This window comes from Saccoglossus kowalevskii, chromosome 10 (assembly GCF_978046115.1).
Source record: "Saccoglossus kowalevskii chromosome 10, keSacKowa6.1, whole genome shotgun sequence".
Taxonomy (NCBI): domain Eukaryota; kingdom Metazoa; phylum Hemichordata; class Enteropneusta; family Harrimaniidae; genus Saccoglossus; species Saccoglossus kowalevskii.
This window is the reverse complement of record NC_140650.1, coordinates 1,365,270-1,391,807: the sequence shown is the minus strand read 5'-3', so window position 1 is coordinate 1,391,807 and position 26,538 is coordinate 1,365,270. Positions and strand designations below refer to the sequence as shown.

The 26,538-nt window shown below is 50.4% G+C and overlaps 1 protein-coding gene across 1 annotated transcript in view; it reads right to left on the bottom strand.

Annotated features, from left to right (window-relative positions):
- The window catches only part of LOC144355725 (dysferlin-like), a 190,764-nt gene that overhangs the window by 84,327 nt on the left and 79,899 nt on the right, over positions 1-26,538 (bottom strand). The window contains exons 18-21 of the mRNA XM_085504822.1: positions 26,264-26,370; positions 25,954-26,149; positions 25,703-25,855; positions 25,385-25,531 (exon numbers count right to left, since the gene is read on the bottom strand). Of these exons, the coding sequence (XP_085360948.1) occupies positions 25,385-25,531; positions 25,703-25,855; positions 25,954-26,149; positions 26,264-26,370 (603 nt within the window). The remainder of the gene's footprint in view (positions 1-25,384; positions 25,532-25,702; positions 25,856-25,953; positions 26,150-26,263; positions 26,371-26,538) is intronic.

Sequence of the window (26,538 nt, the reverse complement as noted above, 5' to 3'; positions counted from 1 at the left end):
CAGCTAACCCGCAGACCTTGGCATGCCATAGTAAGTCTAGGGTGACTGTAGCTAACCAGCACACATTAGTATGCCATAGTGAGTCTGGGGTGGCTGCAGCTAACCTGCCGACCTTGGCATGCCATAGTGAGTCTGGGGTAACTGCAGCTAACCTGCAGACCTTGGCATACCAAAGTGTGTCTGGGGTGACTGTAGCTAACTTGTAGACCTTGGCATGCCATAGTGAGTCTGGGGTGACTGTAACTAACCTGCAGATCTTGGCATGCCATAGTGGGTCTGGTGTGACTGTAGCTAACCTGCAAACCTTGGCATGCCATAGTGTGTCTTGGGTGACTGCAGCTAACCTGCAGACCTTGGCATGCCATAGTGAGTCTGGGGTGACTGCTGCCTACATACCTTGGCATGCCATAGTGAGTCTGGGGTGACTGCTGCCTACATACCTTGGCATGCCATAGTGTTTCTGGTGTGACTGCAGCTAACCTGCAGACTTTAGCATATGCCATATTGTTTCTGGTGTGACAGCAGCTAACTTGTAAACCTTGACATGCCATAGTGAGTCTGGTGTGACTGCAGCTAACCTGCAGACCTTGGCATGCCATAGTAAGTCTAGGGTGACTGTAGCTAACCTGTAAACCTTGGCATACCAAAGTGAGTCTGGAGTGACTGTAAGTAACCTGCAGACCTTGGCATGCCACAGTGAGTCTGGGGTGACTGTAACTAACCTGCAGACCTTGGCATGCCATAGTGGGTCTGGTGTGACAGCAGCTAACCTGTAAACCTTGACATGCCATAGTGAGTCTGGTGTGACTGCAGCTAACCTGCTGACATTGGCATGTCATAGTGAGTCTAGGGTGACTGCAGCTAACCTGCAGACCTTGGCATGCCATACTGGGTCTGGTGTGACTGTAGCTAACCAGCAGACATTGGCATGTCATAGTGAGTCTAGGGTGACTGCACCTAACCTGCAGACCTTGGAATGCCATAGTGAGTCTTGGGTGACTGCAGCTAACCTGCAGACCTTGGCATACCAAAGTGAGTCTGGGGTGACTGTAGCTAACTTGTAGACCTTGGCATACCATAGTGAGTCTTGGGTGACAGCAGCTAACCTGCAGACCTTGGCATGCCATAGTGAGTCTTGGGTGACTGCAGCTAACCTGCAGACCTTGGCATACCAAAGTGAGTCTGGGGTGACTGTAGCTAACCTGTAAACCTTGACATGCCATAGTGAGTCTGGGGTGACTGTAGCTAACCTGCAGACCTTGGCATGCCATAGTGTGTCTGGGGTGACTGTAGCTAACCTGCAGACCTTGGCATGCCATAGTAAGTCTAGGGTGACTGCAGCTAACCAGCACACATTAGCATGCCATAGTGGGTCTGGGGTGGCTGCAGCTAACCTGCAGACCTTGGCATGCCATAGTGAGTCTGGGGTGACTGCAGCTGACCTGCAGACCTTGGCATGCCATAGTGAGTCTAGGGTGACTGCAGCTAACCTGCAGACTTTGGCATGCCATAGTGAGTCTTGGGTGACTGCAGCTAACCTGCAGACCTTGGCATATGCCATAGTGAGTCTCGGGTGACTGCAGCTAACCTGCAGACCTTGGCATACCAAAGTGAGTCTGGGGTGACTGTAGCTAACCTGTAAACCTTGACATGCCATAGTGAGTCTGGGGTGACTGTAGCTAACCTGCAGACCTTGGCATGCCATAGTGTGTCTGGGGTGACTGTAGCTAACCTGCAGACCTTGGCATGCCATAGTAAGTCTAGGGCGACTGCAGCTAACCAGCACACATTAGCATGCCATAGTGGGTCTGGGGTGGCTGCAGCTAACCTGCAGACCTTGGCATGCCATAGTGAGTCTGGGGTGACTGCAGCTGACCTGCAGACCTTGGCATGCCATAGTGAGTCTAGGGTGACTGCAGCTAACCTGCAGACCTTGGCATGCCATAGTGAGTCTCGGGTGACTGCAGCTAACCTGCAGACCTTGGCATGCCATAGTGAGTCTGGGGTGACTATAGCTAACCTGCTGACATTGGCATGTCATAGTGAGTCTAGGGTGACTGCAGCTAACCTGCAGACCTTGGCATGCCATAGTGGGTCTGGTGTGACTGTAGCTAACCAGCAGACATTGGCATGTCATAGTGAGTCTAGGGTGACTGCAGCTAACCTGCAGACCTTGGCATGCCATAATAAGTCTGGGGTGACTGTAGCTAACCAGCACACATTAGCATGCCATAGTGAGTCTGGTGTGACTGTAGCTAACCAGCAGACATTGGCATGTCATAGTGAGTCAAGGGTGACTGCAGCTAACCTACAGACCTTGGCATGCCATAGTGAGTCTTGGTGACTGCAGCTAACCTGCAGAACTTGGCATACCAAAGTGAGTCTGGGGTGACTGTAGCTAACTTGTAAACTTGGCATACCATAGTGAGTCTGGGGTGACTGTAACTAACCTGCAGACCTTGGCATGCCATTGTGTGTATGGTGTGACTGCAGCTAACCCGCAGACCTTGGCATGCCATAGTAAGTCTAGGGTGACTGTAGCTAACCAGCACACATTAGTATGCCATAGTGAGTCTGGGGTGGCTGCAGCTAACCTGCCGACCTTGGCATGCCATAGTGAGTCTGGGGTAACTGCAGCTAACCTGCAGACCTTGGCATACCAAAGTGTGTCTGGGGTGACTGTAGCTAACTTGTAGACCTTGGCATGCCATAGTGAGTCTGGGGTGACTGTAACTAACCTGCAGATCTTGGCATGCCATAGTGGGTCTGGTGTGACTGTAGCTAACCTGCAAACCTTGGCATGCCATAGTGTGTCTTGGGTGACTGCAGCTAACCTGCAGACCTTGGCATGCCATAGTGAGTCTGGGGTGACTGCTGCCTACATACCTTGGCATGCCATAGTGAGTCTGGGGTGACTGCTGCCTACATACCTTGGCATGCCATAGTGTTTCTGGTGTGACTGCAGCTAACCTGCAGACTTTAGCATATGCCATATTGTTTCTGGTGTGACAGCAGCTAACTTGTAAACCTTGACATGCCATAGTGAGTCTGGTGTGACTGCAGCTAACCTGCAGACCTTGGCATGCCATAGTAAGTCTAGGGTGACTGTAGCTAACCTGTAAACCTTGGCATACCAAAGTGAGTCTGGAGTGACTGTAAGTAACCTGCAGACCTTGGCATGCCAGTGAGTCTGGGGTGACTGTAACTAACCTGCAGACCTTGGCATGCCATAGTGGGTCTGGTGTGACAGCAGCTAACCTGTAAACCTTGACATGCCATAGTGAGTCTGGTGTGACTGCAGCTAACCTGCTGACATTGGCATGTCATAGTGAGTCTAGGGTGACTGCAGCTAACCTGCAGACCTTGGCATGCCATACTGGGTCTGGTGTGACTGTAGCTAACCAGCAGACATTGGCATGTCATAGTGAGTCTAGGGTGACTGCACCTAACCTGCAGACCTTGGAATGCCATAGTGAGTCTTGGGTGACTGCAGCTAACCTGCAGACCTTGGCATACCAAAGTGAGTCTGGGGTGACTGTAGCTAACTTGTAGACCTTGGCATACCATAGTGAGTCTGGGGTAACTGCAGCTAACCTGCAGACCTTGGCATACCAAAGTGTGTCTGGGGTGACTGTAGCTAACTTGTAGACCTTGGCATGCCATAGTGAGTCTGGGGTGACTGTAACTAACCTGCAGATCTTGGCATGCCATAGTGGGTCTGGTGTGACTGTAGCTAACCTGCAAACCTTGGCATGCCATAGTGTGTCTTGGGTGACTGCAGCTAACCTGCAGACCTTGGCATGCCATAGTGAGTCTGGGGTGACTGCTGCCTACATACCTTGGCATGCCATAGTGAGTCTGGGGTGACTGCTGCCTACATACCTTGGCATGCCATAGTGTTTCTGGTGTGACTGCAGCTAACCTGCAGACTTTAGCATATGCCATATTGTTTCTGGTGTGACAGCAGCTAACTTGTAAACCTTGACATGCCATAGTGAGTCTGGTGTGACTGCAGCTAACCTGCAGACCTTGGCATGCCATAGTAAGTCTAGGGTGACTGTAGCTAACCTGTAAACCTTGGCATACCAAAGTGAGTCTGGAGTGACTGTAAGTAACCTGCAGACCTTGGCATGCCAGTGAGTCTGGGGTGACTGTAACTAACCTGCAGACCTTGGCATGCCATAGTGGGTCTGGTGTGACAGCAGCTAACCTGTAAACCTTGACATGCCATAGTGAGTCTGGTGTGACTGCAGCTAACCTGCTGACATTGGCATGTCATAGTGAGTCTAGGGTGACTGCAGCTAACCTGCAGACCTTGGCATGCCATACTGGGTCTGGTGTGACTGTAGCTAACCAGCAGACATTGGCATGTCATAGTGAGTCTAGGGTGACTGCACCTAACCTGCAGACCTTGGAATGCCATAGTGAGTCTTGGGTGACTGCAGCTAACCTGCAGACCTTGGCATACCAAAGTGAGTCTGGGGTGACTGTAGCTAACTTGTAGACCTTGGCATACCATAGTGAGTCTTGGGTGACAGCAGCTAACCTGCAGACCTTGGCATGCCATAGTGAGTCTTGGGTGACTGCAGCTAACCTGCAGACCTTGGCATACCAAAGTGAGTCTGGGGTGACTGTAGCTAACCTGTAAACCTTGACATGCCATAGTGAGTCTGGGGTGACTGTAGCTAACCTGCAGACCTTGGCATGCCATAGTGTGTCTGGGGTGACTGTAGCTAACCTGCAGACCTTGGCATGCCATAGTAAGTCTAGGGTGACTGCAGCTAACCAGCACACATTAGCATGCCATAGTGGGTCTGGGGTGGCTGCAGCTAACCTGCAGACCTTGGCATGCCATAGTGAGTCTGGGGTGACTGCAGCTGACCTGCAGACCTTGGCATGCCATAGTGAGTCTAGGGTGACTGCAGCTAACCTGCAGACTTTGGCATGCCATAGTGAGTCTTGGGTGACAGCAGCTAACCTGCAGACCTTGGCATATGCCATAGTGAGTCTCGGGTGACTGCAGCTAACCTGCAGACCTTGGCATGCCATAGTGAGTCTGGGGTGACTATAGCTAACCTGCTGACATTGGCATGTCATAGTGAGTCTAGGGTGACTGCAGCTAACCTGCAGACCTTGGCATGCCATAGTGGGTCTGGTGTGACTGTAGCTAACCAGCAGACATTGGCATGTCATAGTGAGTCTAGGGTGACTGCAGCTAACCTGCAGACCTTGGCATGCCATAATAAGTCTGGGGTGACTGTAGCTAACCAGCACACATTAGCATGCCATAGTGAGTCTGGTGTGACTGTAGCTAACCAGCAGACATTGGCATGTCATAGTGAGTCAAGGGTGACTGCAGCTAACCTACAGACCTTGGCATGCCATAGTGAGTCTTGGTGACTGCAGCTAACCTGCAGAACTTGGCATACCAAAGTGAGTCTGGGGTGACTGTAGCTAACTTGTAAACTTGGCATGCCATAGTGAGTCTGGGGTGACTGTAACTAACCTGCAGACCTTGGCATGCCATTGTGTGTATGGTGTGACTGCAGCTAACCCGCAGACCTTGGCATGCCATAGTAAGTCTAGGGTGACTGTAGCTGACCAGCACACATTAGTATGCCATAGTGAGTCTGGGGTGACTGTAGCTAACTTGTAGACCTTGGCATGCCATAGTGGGTCTGGTGTGACAGCAGCTAACCTGTAAACCTTGACATGCCATAGTGAGTCTGGTGTGACTGTAGCTAACCAGCAGACATTGGCATGTCATAGTGAGTCAAGGGTGACTGCAGCTAACCTGCAGACCTTGGCATGCCATAGTGAGTCTTGGTGTGACTGCAGCTAACCTGCAGACTTTAGCATATGCCATATTGTTTCTGGTGTGACAGCAGCTAACTTGTAAACCTTGACATGCCATAGTGAGTCTGGTGTGACTGTAGCTAACCTGCAGACTTTAGCATATGCCATATTGTTTCTGGTGTGACTGCAGCTAACCAGCAGACCTTGGCATGCCATAGTAAGTCTAGGGTGACTGTAGCTAACCAGCACACATTAGTATGCCATAGTGAGTCTGCGGTGGCTGCAGCTAACCTGTAAACCTTGGCATACCAAAGTGAGTCTGGGGTGACTGTAGCTAACTTGTAGACCTTGCCATGCCATAGTGAGTCTGGGGTGACTGTAACTCACCTGCAGACCTTGGCATGCCATAGTGGGTCTGGTGTGACAGCAGCTAACCTGTAAACCTTGACATGCCATAGTGAGTCTGGTGTGACTGTAGCTAACCAGCAGACATTGGCATGTCATAGTGAGTCAAGGGTGACTGCAGCTAACCTGCAGACCTTGGCATGCCATAGTGAGTCTTGGTGTGACTGCAGCTAACCTGCAGACCTTGGCATGCCATAGTAAGTCTAGGGTGACTGTAGCTAACCAGCACACATTAGTATGCCATAGTGAGTCTGGGGTGGCTGCAGCTAACCTGCCAACCTTGGCATGCCATAGTGAGTCTGGGGTGACTGCAGCTAACCTGCAGACCATGGCATGCCATAGTGAGTCTGGGGTGACTGCAGCTGACCTGCAGACCTTGGCACGCCATATTGAATCTAGGGTGGCTGTAGCTAATCTGCAGATCTTGGCATATGCCATAGTGGGTCTGGCATGACTGTAGCTAACCAGCAGACATTGGCATGCCATAGTTGGTCTGGGTGACTGCAGCTAACCTGTAACCCTTGACATGCCATAGTGAGTCTAGGGTGACTGCAGCTAACCTGCAGACCTTGGCATGCCATAATGAGTCTAGGATGACTGCAGATAACCTGCAGACTTTGGCATGCCATAGTGAGTCTGGGGTGACTATAGCTAACCTGCTGACATTGGCATGTCATAGTGAGTCTAGGATGACTGCAGCTAACCTGCAGACCTTGGCATGCCATAGTGGGTCTGGTGTGACTGTAGCTAACCAGCAGACATTGGCATGTCATAGTGAGTATAGGGTGACTGCACCTAACCTGCTGACATTGGCATGTCATAGTGAGTCTAGGGTGACTGCAGCTAACCTGCAGACCTTGGCATGCCATACTGGGTCTGGTGTGACTGTAGCTAACCAGCAGACATTGGCATGTCATAGTGAGTCTAGGGTGACTGCACCTAACCTGCAGACCTTGGAATGCCATAGTGAGTCTTGGGTGACTGCAGCTAACCTGCAGACCTTGGCATACCAAAGTGAGTCTGGGGTGACTGTAGCTAACTTGTAGACCTTGGCATACCATAGTGAGTCTTGGGTGACTGCAGCTAACCTGCAGACCTTGGCATGCCATAGTGAGTCTTGGGTGACTGCAGCTAACCTGCAGACCTTGGCATACCAAAGTGAGTCTGGGGTGACTGTAGCTAACCTGTAAACCTTGACATGCCATAGTGAGTCTGGGGTGACTGTAGCTAACCTGCAGACCTTGGCATGCCATAGTGTGTCTGGGGTGACTGTAGCTAACCTGCAGACCTTGGCATGCCATAGTAAGTCTAGCGTGACTGCAGCTAACCAGCACACATTAGCATGCCATAGTGGGTCTGGGGTGGCTGCAGCTAACCTGCAGACCTTGGCATGCCTTAGTGAGTCTGGGGTGACTGCAGCTGACCTGCAGACCTTGGCATGCCATAGTGAGTCTAGGGTGACTGCAGCTAACCTGCAGACCTTGGCATGCCATAGTGAGTCTTGGGTGACTGCAGCTAACCTGCAGACCTTGGCATATGCCATAGTGAGTCTCGGGTGACTGCAGCTAACCTGCAGACCTTGGCATGCCATAGTGAGTCTGGGGTGACTATAGCTAACCTGCTGACATTGGCATGTCATAGTGAGTCTAGGGTGACTGCAGCTAACCTACAGACCTTGGCATGCCATAGTGGGTCTGGTGTGACTGTAGCTAACCAGCAGACATTGGCATGTCATAGTGAGTCTAGGGTGACTGCAGCTAACCTGCAGACCTTGGCATGCCATAATAAGTCTGGGGTGACTGTAGCTAACCAGCACACATTAGCATGCCATAGTGAGTCTGGTGTGACTGTAGCTAACCAGCAGACATTGGCATGTCATAGTGAGTCAAGGGTGACTGCAGCTAACCTACAGACCTTGGCATGCCATAGTGAGTCTTGGTGACTGCAGCTAACCTGCAGAACTTGGCATACCAAAGTGAGTCTGGGGTGACTGTAGCTAACTTGTAGACATTGGCATGCCATAGTGAGTCTGGGGTGACTGTAACTAACCTGCAGACCTTGGCATGCCATTGTGTGTATGGTGTGACTGCAGCTAACCTGCAGACCTTGGCATGCCATAGTAAGTCTAGGGTGACTGTAGCTAACCAGCACACATTAGTATGCCATAGTGAGTCTGGGGTGGCTGCAGCTAACCTGCCGACCTTGGCATGCCATAGTGAGTCTGGGGTAACTGCAACTAACCTGCAGACCTTGGCATACCAAAGTGTGTATGGTGTGACTGCAGCTAACCTGCAGACCTTGGCATGCCATAGTAAGTCTAGGGTGACTGTAGCTAACCAGCACACATTAGTATGCCATAGTGGGTCTGGTGTGACTGTAGCTAACCTGCAAACCTTGGCATGCCATAGTGTGTCTTGGGTGACTGCAGCTAACCTGCAGACCTTGGCATGCCATAGTGAGTCTGGGGTGACTGCTGCCTACATACCTTGGCATGCCATAGTGAGTCTGGGGTGACTGCTGCCTACATACCTTGGCATGCCATAGTGTTTCTGGTGTGACTGCAGCTAACCTGCAGAATTTAGCATATGCCATATTGTTTCTGGTGTGACAGCAGCTAACTTGTAAACCTTGACATGCCATAGTGAGTCTGGTGTGACTGCAGCTAACCTGCAGACCTTGGCATGCCATAGTAAGTCTAGGGTGACTGTAGCTAACCTGTAAACCTTGGCATACCAAAGTGAGTCTGGAGTGACTGTAAGTAACCTGCAGACCTTGGCATGCCATAGTGAGTCTGGGGTGACTGTAACTAACCTGCAGACCTTGGCATGCCATAGTGGGTCTGGTGTGACAGCAGCTAACCTGTAAACCTTGACATGCCATAGTGAGTCTGGTGTGACTGCAGCTAACCTGCTGACATTGGCATGTCATAGTGAGTCTAGGGTGACTGCAGCTAACCTGCAGACCTTGGCATGCCATACTGGGTCTGGTGTGACTGTAGCTAACCAGCAGACATTGGTATGTCATAGTGAGTCTAGGGTGACTGCACCTAACCTGCAGACCTTGGAATGCCATAGTGAGTCTTGGGTGACTGCAGCTAACCTGCAGACCTTGGCATACCAAAGTGAGTCTGGGGTGACTGTAGCTAACTTGTAGACCTTGGCATACCATAGTGAGTCTTGGGTGACTGCAGCTAACCTGAAGACCTTGGCATGCCATAGTGAGTCTTGGGTGACTGCAGCTAACCTGCAGACCTTGGCATACCAAAGTGAGTCTGGGGTGACTGTAGCTAACCTGTAAACCTTGACATGCCATAGTGAGTCTGGGGTGACTGTAACTCACCTGCAGACCTTGGCATGCCATAGTGGGTCTGGTGTGACAGCAGCTAACCTGTAAACCTTGACATGCCATAGTGAGTCTGGTGTGACTGTAACTAACCAGCAGACATTGGCATGTCATAGTGAGTCAAGGGTGACTGCAGCTAACCTGCAGACCTTGGCATGCCATAGTGAGTCTTGGTGTGACTGCAGCTAACCTGCAGACCTTGGCATGCCATAGTAAGTCTAGGGTGACTGTAGCTAACCAGCACACATTAGTATGCCATAGTGAGTCTGGGGTGACTATAGCTAACCTGCTGACATTGGCATGTCATAGTGGGTCTGGGTGACTGCAGCTAACCTGTAACCCTTGACATGCCATAGTGAGTCTAGGGTGACTGCAGCTAACCTGCAGACCTTGGCATGCCATAATGAGTCTAGGATGACTGCAGATAACCTGCAGACTTTGGCATGCCATAGTGAGTCTGGGGTGACTGCAGCTAACCTGTAACCCTTGACATGCCATAGTGAGTCTAGGGTGACTGCAGCTAACCTGCAGACCTTGGCATGCCATAATGAGTCTAGGATGACTGCAGATAACCTGCAGACTTTGGCATGCCATAGTGAGTCTGGTGTGACTATAGCTAACCTGCTGACATTGGCATGTCATAGTGAGTCTAGGATGACTGCAGCTAACCTACAGACCTTGGCATGCCATAGTGGGTCTGGTGTGACTGTAGCTAACCAGCAGACATTGGCATGTCATAGTGAGTCTGGTGTGACTGCAGCTAACCTGCAGACCTTGGCATGCCATAGTGAGTCTTGGGTGACTGCACCTAACCTGCAGACCTTGGCATGCCATACTGGGTCTGGTGTGACTGTAGCTAACCAGCAGACATTGGCATGTCATAGTGAGTCTAGGATGACTGCACCTAACCTGCAGACCTTGGAATGCCATAGTGAGTCTTGGGTGACTGCAGCTAACCTGCAGACCTTGGCATACCAAAGTGAGTCTGGGGTGACTGTAGCTAACTTGTAGACCTTGGCATACCATAGTGAGTCTTGGGTGACTGCAGCTAACCTGCAGACCTTGGCATGCCATAGTGAGTCTTGGGTGACTGCAGCTAACCTGCAGACCTTGGCATACCAAAGTGAGTCTGGGGTGACTGTAGCTAACCTGCAGACCTTGGCATGCCATAGTAAGTCTAGGGCGACTGCAGCTAACCAGCACACATTAGCATGCCATAGTGGGTCTGGGGTGGCTGCAGCTAACCTGCAGACCTTGGCATGCCATAGTGAGTCTGGGGTGACTGCAGCTGACCTGCAGACCTTGGCATGCCATAGTGAGTCTAGGGTGACTGCAGCTAACCTGCAGACCTTGGCATGCCATAGTGAGTCTTGGGTGACTGCAGCTAACCTGCAGACCTTGGCATGCCATAGTGAGTCTGGGGTGACTATAGCTAACCTGCTGACATTGGCATGTCATAGTGAGTCTAGGGTGACTGCAGCTAACCTGCAGACCTTGGCATGCCATAGTGGGTCTGGTGTGACTGTAGCTAACCAGCAGACATTGGCATGTCATAGTGAGTCTAGGGTGACTGCAGCTAACCTGCAGACCTTGGCATGCCATAATAAGTCTGGGGTGACTGTAGCTAACCAGCACACATTAGCATGCCATAGTGAGTCTGGTGTGACTGTAGCTAACCAGCAGACATTGGCATGTCATAGTGAGTCAAGGGTGACTGCAGCTAACCTACAGACCTTGGCATGCCATAGTGAGTCTTGGTGACTGCAGCTAACCTGCAGAACTTGGCATACCAAAGTGAGTCTGGGGTGACTGTAGCTAACTTGTAAACTTGGCATACCATAGTGAGTCTGGGGTGACTGTAACTAACCTGCAGACCTTGGCATGCCATTGTGTGTATGGTGTGACTGCAGCTAACCCGCAGACCTTGGCATGCCATAGTAAGTCTAGGGTGACTGTAGCTAACCAGCACACATTAGTATGCCATAGTGAGTCTGGGGTGGCTGCAGCTAACCTGCCGACCTTGGCATGCCATAGTGAGTCTGGGGTAACTGCAGCTAACCTGCAGACCTTGGCATACCAAAGTGTGTCTGGGGTGACTGTAGCTAACTTGTAGACCTTGGCATGCCATAGTGAGTCTGGGGTGACTGTAACTAACCTGCAGATCTTGGCATGCCATAGTGGGTCTGGTGTGACTGTAGCTAACCTGCAAACCTTGGCATGCCATAGTGTGTCTTGGGTGACTGCAGCTAACCTGCAGACCTTGGCATGCCATAGTGAGTCTGGGGTGACTGCTACCTACATACCTTGGCATGCCATAGTGAGTCTGGGGTGACTGCTGCCTACATACCTTGGCATGCCATAGTGTTTCTGGTGTGACTGCAGCTAACCTGCAGACTTTAGCATATGCCATATTGTTTCTGGTGTGACAGCAGCTAACTTGTAAACCTTGACATGCCATAGTGAGTCTGGTGTGACTGCAGCTAACCTGCAGACCTTGGCATGCCATAGTAAGTCTAGGGTGACTGTAGCTAACCTGTAAACCTTGGCATACCAAAGTGAGTCTGGAGTGACTGTAAGTAACCTGCAGACCTTGGCATGCCACAGTGAGTCTGGGGTGACTGTAACTAACCTGCAGACCTTGGCATGCCATAGTGGGTCTGGTGTGACAGCAGCTAACCTGTAAACCTTGACATGCCATAGTGAGTCTGGTGTGACTGCAGCTAACCTGCTGACATTGGCATGTCATAGTGAGTCTAGGGTGACTGCAGCTAACCTTCAAACCTTGGCATGCCATAGTGTGTCTTGGGTGACTGCAGCTAACCTGCAGACCTTGGCATGCCATAGTGAGTCTGGGGTGACTGCTGCCTACATACCTTGGCATGCCATAGTGAGTCTGGGGTGACTGCTGCCTACATACCTTGGCATGCCATAGTGTTTCTGGTGTGACTGCAGCTAACCTGCAGACTTTAGCATATGCCATATTGTTTCTGGTGTGACAGCAGCTAACTTGTAAACCTTGACATGCCATAGTGAGTCTGGTGTGACTGCAGCTAACCTGCAGACCTTGGCATGCCATAGTAAGTCTAGGGTGACTGTAGCTAACCTGTAAACCTTGGCATACCAAAGTGAGTCTGGAGTGACTGTAAGTAACCTGCAGACCTTGGCATGCCACAGTGAGTCTGGGGTGACTGTAACTAACCTGCAGACCTTGGCATGCCATAGTGGGTCTGGTGTGACAGCAGCTAACCTGTAAACCTTGACATGCCATAGTGAGTCTGGTGTGACTGCAGCTAACCTGCTGACATTGGCATGTCATAGTGAGTCTAGGGTGACTGCAGCTAACCTGCAGACCTTGGCATGCCATAGTAAGTCTAGGGCGACTGCAGCTAACCAGCACACATTAGCATGCCATAGTGGGTCTGGGGTGGCTGCAGCTAACCTGCAGACCTTGGCATGCCATAGTGAGTCTGGGGTGACTGCAGCTGACCTGCAGACCTTGGCATGCCATAGTGAGTCTAGGGTGACTGCAGCTAACCTGCAGACCTTGGCATGCCATAGTGAGTCTCGGGTGACTGCAGCTAACCTGCAGACCTTGGCATGCCATAGTGAGTCTGGGGTGACTATAGCTAACCTGCTGACATTGGCATGTCATAGTGAGTCTAGGGTGACTGCAGCTAACCTGCAGACCTTGGCATGCCATAGTGGGTCTGGTGTGACTGTAGCTAACCAGCAGACATTGGCATGTCATAGTGAGTCTAGGGTGACTGCAGCTAACCTGCAGACCTTGGCATGCCATAATAAGTCTGGGGTGACTGTAGCTAACCAGCACACATTAGCATGCCATAGTGAGTCTGGTGTGACTGTAGCTAACCAGCAGACATTGGCATGTCATAGTGAGTCAAGGGTGACTGCAGCTAACCTACAGACCTTGGCATGCCATAGTGAGTCTTGGTGACTGCAGCTAACCTGCAGAACTTGGCATACCAAAGTGAGTCTGGGGTGACTGTAGCTAACTTGTAAACTTGGCATACCATAGTGAGTCTGGGGTGACTGTAACTAACCTGCAGACCTTGGCATGCCATTGTGTGTATGGTGTGACTGCAGCTAACCCGCAGACCTTGGCATGCCATAGTAAGTCTAGGGTGACTGTAGCTAACCAGCACACATTAGTATGCCATAGTGAGTCTGGGGTGGCTGCAGCTAACCTGCCGACCTTGGCATGCCATAGTGAGTCTGGGGTAACTGCAGCTAACCTGCAGACCTTGGCATACCAAAGTGTGTCTGGGGTGACTGTAGCTAACTTGTAGACCTTGGCATGCCATAGTGAGTCTGGGGTGACTGTAACTAACCTGCAGATCTTGGCATGCCATAGTGGGTCTGGTGTGACTGTAGCTAACCTGCAAACCTTGGCATGCCATAGTGTGTCTTGGGTGACTGCAGCTAACCTGCAGACCTTGGCATGCCATAGTGAGTCTGGGGTGACTGCTGCCTACATACCTTGGCATGCCATAGTGAGTCTGGGGTGACTGCTGTCTACATACCTTGGCATGCCATAGTGTTTCTGGTGTGACTGCAGCTAACCTGCAGACTTTAGCATATGCCATATTGTTTCTGGTGTGACAGCAGCTAACTTGTAAACCTTGACATGCCATAGTGAGTCTGGTGTGACTGCAGCTAACCTGCAGACCTTGGCATGCCATAGTAAGTCTAGGGTTACTGTAGCTAACCTGTAAACCTTGGCATACCAAAGTGAGTCTGGAGTGACTGTAAGTAACCTGCAGACCTTGGCATGCCACAGTGAGTCTGGGGTGACTGTAACTAACCTGCAGACCTTGGCATGCCATAGTGGGTCTGGTGTGACAGCAGCTAACCTGTAAACCTTGACATGCCATAGTGAGTCTGGTGTGACTGCAGCTAACCTGCTGACATTGGCATGTCATAGTGAGTCTAGGGTGACTGCAGCTAACCTGCAAACCTTGGCATGCCATAGTGTGTCTTGGGTGACTGCAGCTAACCTGCAGACCTTGGCATGCCATAGTGAGTCTGGGGTGACTGCTGCTTACATACCTTGGCATGCCATAGTGAGTCTGGGGTGACTGCTGCCTACATACCTTGGCATGCCATAGTGTTTCTGGTGTGACTGCAGCTAACCTGCAGACTTTAGCATATGCCATATTGTTTCTGGTGTGACAGCAGCTAACTTGTAAACCTTGACATGCCATAGTGAGTCTGGTGTGACTGCAGCTAACCTGCAGACCTTGGCATGCCATAGTAAGTCTAGGGTGACTGTAGCTAACCTGTAAACCTTGGCATACCAAAGTGAGTCTGGAGTGACTGTAAGTAACCTGCAGACCTTGGCATGCCACAGTGAGTCTGGGGTGACTGTAACTAACCTGCAGACCTTGGCATGCCATAGTGGGTCTGGTGTGACAGCAGCTAACCTGTAAACCTTGACATGCCATAGTGAGTCTGGTGTGACTGCAGCTAACCTGCTGACATTGGCATGTCATAGTGAGTCTAGGGTGACTGCAGCTAACCTGCAGACCTTGGCATGCCATAGTAAGTCTAGGGCGACTGCAGCTAACCAGCACACATTAGCATGCCATAGTGGGTCTGGGGTGGCTGCAGCTAACCTGCAGACCTTGGCATGCCATAGTGAGTCTGGGGTGACTGCAGCTGACCTGCAGACCTTGGCATGCCATAGTGAGTCTAGGGTGACTGCAGCTAACCTGCAGACCTTGGCATGCCATAGTGAGTCTCGGGTGACTGCAGCTAACCTGCAGACCTTGGCATGCCATAGTGAGTCTGGGGTGACTATAGCTAACCTGCTGACATTGGCATGTCATAGTGAGTCTAGGGTGACTGCAGCTAACCTGCAGACCTTGGCATGCCATAGTGGGTCTGGTGTGACTGTAGCTAACCAGCAGACATTGGCATGTCATAGTGAGTCTAGGGTGACTGCAGCTAACCTGCAGACCTTGGCATGCCATAATAAGTCTGGGGTGACTGTAGCGAACCAGCACACATTAGCATGCCATAGTGAGTCTGGTGTGACTGTAGCTAACCAGCAGACATTGGCATGTCATAGTGAGTCAAGGGTGACTGCAGCTAACCTACAGACCTTGGCATGCCATAGTGAGTCTTGGTGACTGCAGCTAACCTGCAGAACTTGGCATACCAAAGTGAGTCTGGGGTGACTGTAGCTAACTTGTAAACTTGGCATACCATAGTGAGTCTGGGGTGACTGTAACTAACCTGCAGACCTTGGCATGCCATTGTGTGTATGGTGTGACTGCAGCTAACCCGCAGACCTTGGCATGCCATAGTAAGTCTAGGGTGACTGTAGCTAACCAGCACACATTAGTATGCCATAGTGAGTCTGGGGTGGCTGCAGCTAACCTGCCGACCTTGGCATGCCATAGTGAGTCTGGGGTAACTGCAGCTAACCTGCAGACCTTGGCATACCAAAGTGTGTCTGGGGTGACTGTAGCTAACTTGTAGACCTTGGCATGCCATAGTGAGTCTGGGGTGACTGTAACTAACCTGCAGATCTTGGCATGCCATAGTGGGTCTGGTGTGACTGTAGCTAACCTGCAAACCTTGGCATGCCATAGTGTGTCTTGGGTGACTGCAGCTAACCTGCAGACCTTGGCATGCCATAGTGAGTCTGGGGTGACTGCTGCCTACATACCTTGGCATGCCATAGTGAGTCTGGGGTGACTGCTGCCTACATACCTTGGCATGCCATAGTGTTTCTGGTGTGACTGCAGCTAACCTGCAGACTTTAGCATATGCCATATTGTTTCTGGTGTGACAGCAGCTAACTTGTAAACCTTGACATGCCATAGTGAGTCTGGTGTGACTGCAGCTAACCTGCAGACCTTGGCATGCCATAGTAAGTCTAGGGTGACTGTAGCTAACCTGTAAACCTTGGCATACCAAAGTGAGTCTGGAGTGACTGTAAGTAACCTGCAGACCTTGGCATGCCACAGTGAGTCTGGGGTGACTGTAACTAACCTGCAGACCTTGGCATGCCATAGTGGGTCTGGTGTGACAGCAGCTAACCTGTAAACCTTGACATGCCATAGTGAGTCTGGTGTGACTGCAGCTAACCTGCTGACATTGGCATGTCATAGTGAGTCTAGGGTGACTGCAGCTAACCTGCAGACCTTGGCATGCCATACTGGGTCTGGTGTGACTGTAGCTAACCAGCAGACATTGGCATGTCATAGTGAGTCTAGGGTGACTGCACCTAACCTGCAGACCTTGGAATGCCATAGTGAGTCTTGGGTGACTGCAGCTAACCTGCAGACCTTGGCATACCAAAGTGAGTCTGGGGTGACTGTAGCTAACTTGTAGACCTTGGCATACCATAGTGAGTCTTGGGTGACAGCAGCTAACCTGCAGACCTTGGCATGCCATAGTGAGTCTTGGGTGACTGCAGCTAACCTGCAGACCTTGGCATACCAAAGTGAGTCTGGGGTGACTGTAGCTAACCTGTAAACCTTGACATGCCATAGTGAGTCTGGGGTGACTGTAGCTAACCTGCAGACCTTGGCATGCCATAGTGTGTCTGGGGTGACTGTAGCTAACCTGCAGACCTTGGCATGCCATAGTAAGTCTAGGGTGACTGCAGCTAACCAGCACACATTAGCATGCCATAGTGGGTCTGGGGTGGCTGCAGCTAACCTGCAGACCTTGGCATGCCATAGTGAGTCTGGGGTGACTGCAGCTGACCTGCAGACCTTGGCATGCCATAGTGAGTCTAGGGTGACTGCAGCTAACCTGCAGACTTTGGCATGCCATAGTGAGTCTTGGGTGACTGCAGCTAACCTGCAGACCTTGGCATATGCCATAGTGAGTCTCGGGTGACTGCAGCTAACCTGCAGACCTTGGCATACCAAAGTGAGTCTGGGGTGACTGTAGCTAACCTGTAAACCTTGACATGCCATAGTGAGTCTGGGGTGACTGTAGCTAACCTGCAGACCTTGGCATGCCATAGTGTGTCTGGGGTGACTGTAGCTAACCTGCAGACCTTGGCATGCCATAGTAAGTCTAGGGCGACTGCAGCTAACCAGCACACATTAGCATGCCATAGTGGGTCTGGGGTGGCTGCAGCTAACCTGCAGACCTTGGCATGCCATAGTGAGTCTGGGGTGACTGCAGCTGACCTGCAGACCTTGGCATGCCATAGTGAGTCTAGGGTGACTGCAGCTAACCTGCAGACCTTGGCATGCCATAGTGAGTCTCGGGTGACTGCAGCTAACCTGCAGACCTTGGCATGCCATAGTGAGTCTGGGGTGACTATAGCTAACCTGCTGACATTGGCATGTCATAGTGAGTCTAGGGTGACTGCAGCTAACCTGCAGACCTTGGCATGCCATAGTGGGTCTGGTGTGACTGTAGCTAACCAGCAGACATTGGCATGTCATAGTGAGTCTAGGGTGACTGCAGCTAACCTGCAGACCTTGGCATGCCATAATAAGTCTGGGGTGACTGTAGCTAACCAGCACACATTAGCATGCCATAGTGAGTCTGGTGTGACTGTAGCTAACCAGCAGACATTGGCATGTCATAGTGAGTCAAGGGTGACTGCAGCTAACCTACAGACCTTGGCATGCCATAGTGAGTCTTGGTGACTGCAGCTAACCTGCAGAACTTGGCATACCAAAGTGAGTCTGGGGTGACTGTAGCTAACTTGTAAACTTGGCATACCATAGTGAGTCTGGGGTGACTGTAACTAACCTGCAGACCTTGGCATGCCATTGTGTGTATGGTGTGACTGCAGCTAACCCGCAGACCTTGGCATGCCATAGTAAGTCTAGGGTGACTGTAGCTAACCAGCACACATTAGTATGCCATAGTGAGTCTGGGGTGGCTGCAGCTAACCTGCCGACCTTGGCATGCCATAGTGAGTCTGGGGTAACTGCAGCTAACCTGCAGACCTTGGCATACCAAAGTGTGTCTGGGGTGACTGTAGCTAACTTGTAGACCTTGGCATGCCATAGTGAGTCTGGGGTGACTAACTAACCTGCAGATCTTGGCATGCCATAGTGGGTCTGGTGTGACTGTAGCTAACCTGCAAACCTTGGCATGCCATAGTGTGTCTTGGGTGACTGCAGCTAACCTGCAGACCTTGGCATGCCATAGTGAGTCTGGGGTGACTGCTGCCTACATACCTTGGCATGCCATAGTGAGTCTGGGGTGACTGCTGCCTACATACCTTGGCATGCCATAGTGTTTCTGGTGTGACTGCAGCTAACCTGCAGACTTTAGCATATGCCATATTGTTTCTGGTGTGACAGCAGCTAACTTGTAAACCTTGACATGCCATAGTGAGTCTGGTGTGACTGCAGCTAACCTGCAGACCTTGGCATGCCATAGTAAGTCTAGGGTGACTGTAGCTAACCTGTAAACCTTGGCATACCAAAGTGAGTCTGGAGTGACTGTAAGTAACCTGCAGACCTTGGCATGCCAGTGAGTCTGGGGTGACTGTAACTAACCTGCAGACCTTGGCATGCCATAGTGGGTCTGGTGTGACAGCAGCTAACCTGTAAACCTTGACATGCCATAGTGAGTCTGGTGTGACTGCAGCTAACCTGCTGACATTGGCATGTCATAGTGAGTCTAGGGTGACTGCAGCTAACCTGCAGACCTTGGCATGCCATACTGGGTCTGGTGTGACTGTAGCTAACCAGCAGACATTGGCATGTCATAGTGAGTCTAGGGTGACTGCACCTAACCTGCAGACCTTGGAATGCCATAGTGAGTCTTGGGTGACTGCAGCTAACCTGCAGACCTTGGCATACCAAAGTGAGTCTGGGGTGACTGTAGCTAACTTGTAGACCTTGGCATACCATAGTGAGTCTTGGGTGACAGCAGCTAACCTGCAGACCTTGGCATGCCATAGTGAGTCTTGGGTGACTGCAGCTAACCTGCAGACCTTGGCATACCAAAGTGAGTCTGGGGTGACTGTAGCTAACCTGTAAACCTTGACATGCCATAGTGAGTCTGGGGTGACTGTAGCTAACCTGCAGACCTTGGCATGCCATAGTGTGTCTGGGGTGACTGTAGCTAACCTGCAGACCTTGGCATGCCATAGTGGGTCTGGTGTGACTGTAGCTAACCAGCAGACATTGGCATGTCATAGTGAGTCTAGGGTGACTGCAGCTAACCTGCAGACCTTGGCATGCCATAATAAGTCTGGGGTGACTGTAGCTAACCAGCACACATTAGCATGCCATAGTGAGTCTGGTGTGACTGTAGCTAACCAGCAGACATTGGCATGTCATAGTGAGTCAAGGGTGACTGCAGCTAACCTACAGACCTTGGCATGCCATAGTGAGTCTTGGTGACTGCAGCTAACCTGCAGAACTTGGCATACCAAAGTGAGTCTGGGGTGACTGTAGCTAACTTGTAAACTTGGCATGCCATAGTGAGTCTGGGGTGACTGTAACTAACCTGCAGACCTTGGCATGCCATTGTGTGTATGGTGTGACTGCAGCTAACCCGCAGACCTTGGCATGCCATAGTAAGTCTAGGGTGACTGTAGCTGACCAGCACACATTAGTATGCCATAGTGAGTCTGGGGTGGCTGCAGCTAACCTGCCGACCTTGGCATGCCATAGTGAGTCTGGGGTAACTGCAGCTAACCTGCAGACCTTGGCATACCAAAGTGTGTCTGGGGTGACTGTAGCTAACTTGTAGACCTTGGCATGCCATAGTGAGTCTGGGGTGACTGTAACTAACCTGCAGATCTTGGCATGCCATAGTGGGTCTGGTGTGACTGTAGCTAACCTGCAAACCTTGGCATGCCATAGTGTGTCTTGGGTGACTGCAGCTAACCTGCAGACTTTAGCATATGCCATATTGTTTCTGGTGTGACAGCAGCTAACTTGTAAACCTTGACATGCCATAGTGAGTCTGGTGTGACTGCAGCTAACCTGCAGACCTTGGCATGCCATAGTAAGTCTAGGGTGACTGTAGCTAACCTGTAAACCTTGGCATACCAAAGTGAGTCTGGAGTGACTGTAAGTAACCTGCAGACCTTGGCATGCCACAGTGAGTCTGGGGTGACTGTAACTAACCTGCAGACCTTGGCATGCCATAGTGGGTCTGGTGTGACAGCAGCTAACCTGTAAACCTTGACATGCCATAGTGAGTCTGGTGTGACTGCAGCTAACCTGCTGACATTGGCATGTCATAGTGAGTCTAGGGTGACTGCAGCTAACCTGCAGACCTTGGCATGCCATACTGGGTCTGGTGTGACTGTAGCTAACCAGCAGACATTGGCATGTCATAGTGAGTCTAGGGTGACTGCACCTAACCTGCAGACCTTGGAATGCCATAGTGAGTCTTGGGTGACTGCAGCTAACCTGCAGACCTTGGCATACCAAAGTGAGTCTGGGGTGACTGTAGCTAACTTGTAGACCTTGGCATACCATAGTGAGTCTTGGGTGACAGCAGCTAACCTGCAGACCTTGGCATGCCATAGTGAGTCTTGGGTGACTGCAGCTAACCTGCAGACCTTGGCATACCAAAGTGAGTCTGGGGTGACTGTAGCTAACCTGTAAACCTTGACATGCCATAGTGAGTCTGGGGTGACTGTAGCTAACCTGCAGACCTTGGCATGCCATAGTGTGTCTGGGGTGACTGTAGCTAACCTGCAGACCTTGGCATGCCATAGTGAGTCTTGGGTGACTGCAGCTAACCTGCAGACCTTGGCATACCAAAGTGAGTCTGGGGTGACTGTAGCTAACCTGTAAACCTTGACATGCCATAGTGAGTCTAGGGTGACTGCAGCTAACCAGCACACATTAGCATGCCATAGTGGGTCTGGGGTGGCTGCAGCTAACCTGCAGACCTTGGCATGCCATAGTGAGTCTGGGGTGACTGCAGCTGACCTGCAGACCTTGGCATGCCATAGTGAGTCTAGGGTGACTGCAGCTAACCTGCAGACTTTGGCATGCCATAGTGAGTCTTGGGTGACTGCAGCTAACCTGCAGACCTTGGCATATGCCATAGTGAGTCTCGGGTGACTGCAGCTAACCTGCAGACCTTGGCATGCCATAGTGAGTCTGGGGTGACTATAGCTAACCTGCTGACATTGGCATGTCATAGTGAGTCTAGGGTGACTGCAGCTAACCTGCAGACCTTGGCATGCCATAGTGGGTCTGGTGTGACTGTAGCTAACCAGCAGACATTGGCATGTCATAGTGAGTCTAGGGTGACTGCAGCTAACCTGCAGACCTTGGCATGCCATAATAAGTCTGGGGTGACTGTAGCTAACCAGCACATATTAGCATGCCATAGTGGGTCTGGGGTGGCTGCAGCTAACCTGCAGACCTTGGCATGCCATAGTGAGTCTAGGGTGACTGCAGCTAACCTGCAGACCTTGGCATGCCATAGTGAGTCTGGGGTGACTGCAGCTGACCTGCAGACCTTGGCATGCCATAGTGAGTCTAGGGTGACTGCAGCTAACCTGCAGACCTTGGCATGCCATAGTGAGTCTTGGGTGGCTGCAGCTAACCTGCAGACCTTGGCATGCCATAGTGAGTCTGGGGTGACTGCAGCTGACCTGCAGACCTTGGCATGCCATAGTGAGTCTAGGGTGACTGCAGCTAACCTGCAGACCTTGGCATGCCATAGTGAGTCTGGGGTGACTATAGCTAACCTGCTGACATTGGCATGTCATAGTGAGTCTAGGGTGACTGCAGCTAACCTGCAGACCTTGGCATGCCATAGTGGGTCTGGTGTGACTGTAGCTAACCAGCAGACATTGGCATGTCATAGTGAGTCTAGGGTGACTGCAGCTAACCTGCAGACCTTGGCATGCCATAATAAGTCTGGGGTGACTGTAGCTAACCAGCACACATTAGCATGCCATAGTGAGTCTGGTGTGACTGTAGCTAACCAGCAGACATTGGCATGTCATAGTGAGTCAAGGGTGACTGCAGCTAACCTACAGACCTTGGCATGCCATAGTGAGTCTTGGTGACTGCAGCTAACCTGCAGAACTTGGCATACCAAAGTGAGTCTGGGGTGACTGTAGCTAACTTGTAAACTTGGCATGCCATAGTGAGTCTGGGGTGACTGTAACTAACCTGCAGACCTTGGCATGCCATTGTGTGTATGGTGTGACTGCAGCTAACCCGCAGACCTTGGCATGCCATAGTAAGTCTAGGGTGACTGTAGCTGACCAGCACACATTAGTATGCCATAGTGAGTCTGGGGTGGCTGCAGCTAACCTGCCGACCTTGGCATGCCATAGTGAGTCTGGGGTAACTGCAGCTAACCTGCAGACCTTGGCATACCAAAGTGTGTCTGGGGTGACTGTAGCTAACTTGTAGACCTTGGCATGCCATAGTGAGTCTGGGGTGACTGTAACTAACCTGCAGATCTTGGCATGCCATAGTGGGTCTGGTGTGACTGTAGCTAACCTGCAAACCTTGGCATGCCATAGTGTGTCTTGGGTGACTGCAGCTAACCTGCAGACCTTGGCATGCCATAGTGAGTCTGGGGTGACTGCTGCCTACATACCTTGGCATGCCATAGTGAGTCTGGGGTGACTGCTGCCTACATACCTTGGCATGCCATAGTGTTTCTGGTGTGACTGCAGCTAACCTGCAGACTTTAGCATATGCCATATTGTTTCTGGTGTGACAGCTGCTAACTTGTAAACCTTGACATGCCATAGTGAGTCTGGTGTGACTGCAGCTAACCTGCAGACCTTGGCATGCCATAGTAAGTCTAGGGTGACTGTAGCTAACCTGTAAACCTTGGCATACCAAAGTGAGTCTGGAGTGACTGTAAGTAACCTGCAGACCTTGGCATGCCACAGTGAGTCTGGGGTGACTGTAACTAACCTGCAGACCTTGGCATGCCATAGTGGGTCTGGTGTGACAGCAGCTAACCTGTAAACCTTGACATGCCATAGTGAGTCTGGTGTGACTGCAGCTAACCTGCTGACATTGGCATGTCATAGTGAGTCTAGGGTGACTGCAGCTAACCTGCAGACCTTGGCATGCCATACTGGGTCTGGTGTGACTGTAGCTAACCAGCAGACATTGGCATGTCATAGTGAGTCTAGGGTGACTGCACCTAACCTGCAGACCTTGGAATGCCATAGTGAGTCTTGGGTGACTGCAGCTAACCTGCAGACCTTGGCATACCAAAGTGAGTCTGGGGTGACTGTAGCTAACTTGTAGACCTTGGCATACCATAGTGAGTCTTGGGTGACAGCAGCTAACCTGCAGACCTTGGCATGCCATAGTGAGTCTTGGGTGACTGCAGCTAACCTGCAGACCTTGGCATACCAAAGTGAGTCTGGGGTGACTGTAGCTAACCTGTAAACCTTGACATGCCATAGTGAGTCTGGGGTGACTGTAGCTAACCTGCAGACCTTGGCATGCCATAGTGTGTCTGGGGTGACTGTAGCTAACCTGCAGACCTTGGCATGCCATAGTGAGTCTTGGGTGACTGCAGCTAACCTGCAGACCTTGGCATACCAAAGTGAGTCTGGGGTGACTGTAGCTAACCTGTAAACCTTGACATGCCATAGTGAGTCTAGGGTGACTGCAGCTAACCAGCACACATTAGCATGCCATAGTGGGTCTGGGGTGGCTGCAGCTAACCTGCAGACCTTGGCATGCCATAGTGAGTCTGGGGTGACTGCAGCTGACCTGCAGACCTTGGCATGCCATAGTGAGTCTAGGGTGACTGCAGCTAACCTGCAGACTTTGGCATGCCATAGTGAGTCTTGGGTGACTGCAGCTAACCTGCAGACCTTGGCATATGCCATAGTGAGTCTCGGGTGACTGCAGCTAACCTGCAGACCTTGGCATGCCATAGTGAGTCTGGGGTGACTATAGCTAACCTGCTGACATTGGCATGTCATAGTGAGTCTAGGGTGACTGCAGCTAACCTGCAGACCTTGGCATGCCATAGTGGGTCTGGTGTGACTGTAGCTAACCAGCAGACATTGGCATGTCATAGTGAGTCTAGGGTGACTGCAGCTAACCTGCAGACCTTGGCATGCCATAATAAGTCTGGGGTGACTGTAGCTAACCAGCACATATTAGCATGCCATAGTGGGTCTGGGGTGGCTGCAGCTAACCTGCAGACCTTGGCATGCCATAGTGAGTCTGGGGTGACTGCAGCTGACCTGCAGACCTTGGCATGCCATAGTGAGTCTAGGGTGACTGCAGCTAACCTGCAGACCTTGGCATGCCATAGTGAGTCTGGGGTGACTGCAGCTGACCTGCAGACCTTGGCATGCCATAGTGAGTCTAGGGTGACTGCAGCTAACCTGCAGACCTTGGCATGCCATAGTGAGTCTTGGGTGGCTGCAGCTAACCTGCAGACCTTGGCATGCCATAGTGAGTCTGGGGTGACTGCAGCTGACCTGCAGACCTTGGCATGCCATAGTGAGTCTAGGGTGACTGCAGCTAACCTGCAGACCTTGGCATGCCATAGTGAGTCTGGGGTGACTGCAGCTAACCTGCAGACTTTGGCATGCCATAGTTAATCTGGGCAGGCCATTTAACACATAGATCTTGCCGAGATCGGAGCAATTGTAATCCAGATGAGAAAATGGTCAGCCAAGGTAAGACATTAGTACAATCATTAGAATGTTAATGATGACAATTATGATATCCAGCTTAAGGTCACATGCATAGATTATTTTCAAGGTTGTAGATTCATATAAGGTTGTCAACAGCCACGTACATGTTATGCGTATAATATGTAATTAAATAACAATAACATTTATATTCATCTTGATGTGAATAAATTCAATAATAAATATATTCTCTTACAATAAATTAGCATGGTTTTTACTTACAGTTTCTGCAAAGACAGCCATCAAGCCACCGCCATGGTCGTGACCGTACGACTGCTCATGCTCCTGTAAACCAAGCCACACCTTTAGACGTAACATGCATGGAATGCTTTCTGCACCAATGGCATTCTCAGATTTAGTTCCTGGATACTAGAGAGAAAAGATAGCAGACAGCTGAGTTTGAGAGTTTGATATATATAGCAGACCTCCAAAAATGGAAGGTTGTGGTCAATAAAGTTATGCGTTGCCAATAGTTGTCAATAATCAAGGGCTTTCAACTTAACAATCATAATATAAATAAATAAATAAAAAATTGTTTACCTTTAAGAATATTGTTCTTAATTTGTTACAAAATTTCCCACTGGCATCTTTATATGGTGAATAGAGGACATCATACGCTGGTATTCGAAAATACGCAATGCGCTTCCTGGCACTCAACATCCAAATTACAATGTCTGGAATACTGTTTTGTGGCTGAAAAATAAAAAATATAAGTTTAACATACAACTCCAAATTAATGAAGACTGTCATAGCGCTCCATGGGCTAATTGATAATGAATTGACTTTCATACCTCTACAGCAAGCTGTCTCAGTGCTTGGATATATCCCTCAATTTCATTCACCACTTCATTCACATCAGTAGCATTCTCTCTCAATTTGGTTGCCTCGGCTTTAATTCTGGCCAACTCCATATTTCTCATTTCTTGTCGTCTCATGTCAAGTTCATTTGCTCTGTGTTTAGTAGGATCAATCTGTGGTAACTGTGTACTGTGAAGTGAGAGGAGTGTAAAGTTTGTTTTGATTCTAATTTATATTTTCTGACAAGAAATGTCAAATTCTGGTGAATATTTTAGCAGTTTTAAATTAGACAACTATACTTACCAGCAGTCTTGTATCAAAAAGTCTAAAAGAGCAATCAACTGAGTTGCTATTTCAGCTGTAGGGGACACTGCTCGGACAGCAATTGTAACTTTATTCAAATTAGTTTGCTGTGAAAAGACAATAGTAATTATAAACTGAAGAAATTCAAATAATAGTATCAATAAGAATATTTTCACTTTCCACATATATTCTTAATAAAATTGAATAATTTTGATTTGATTTCCTACACATGTAACAAACAAACAAACAAACAATAAAATTGGAATTCACTCTAA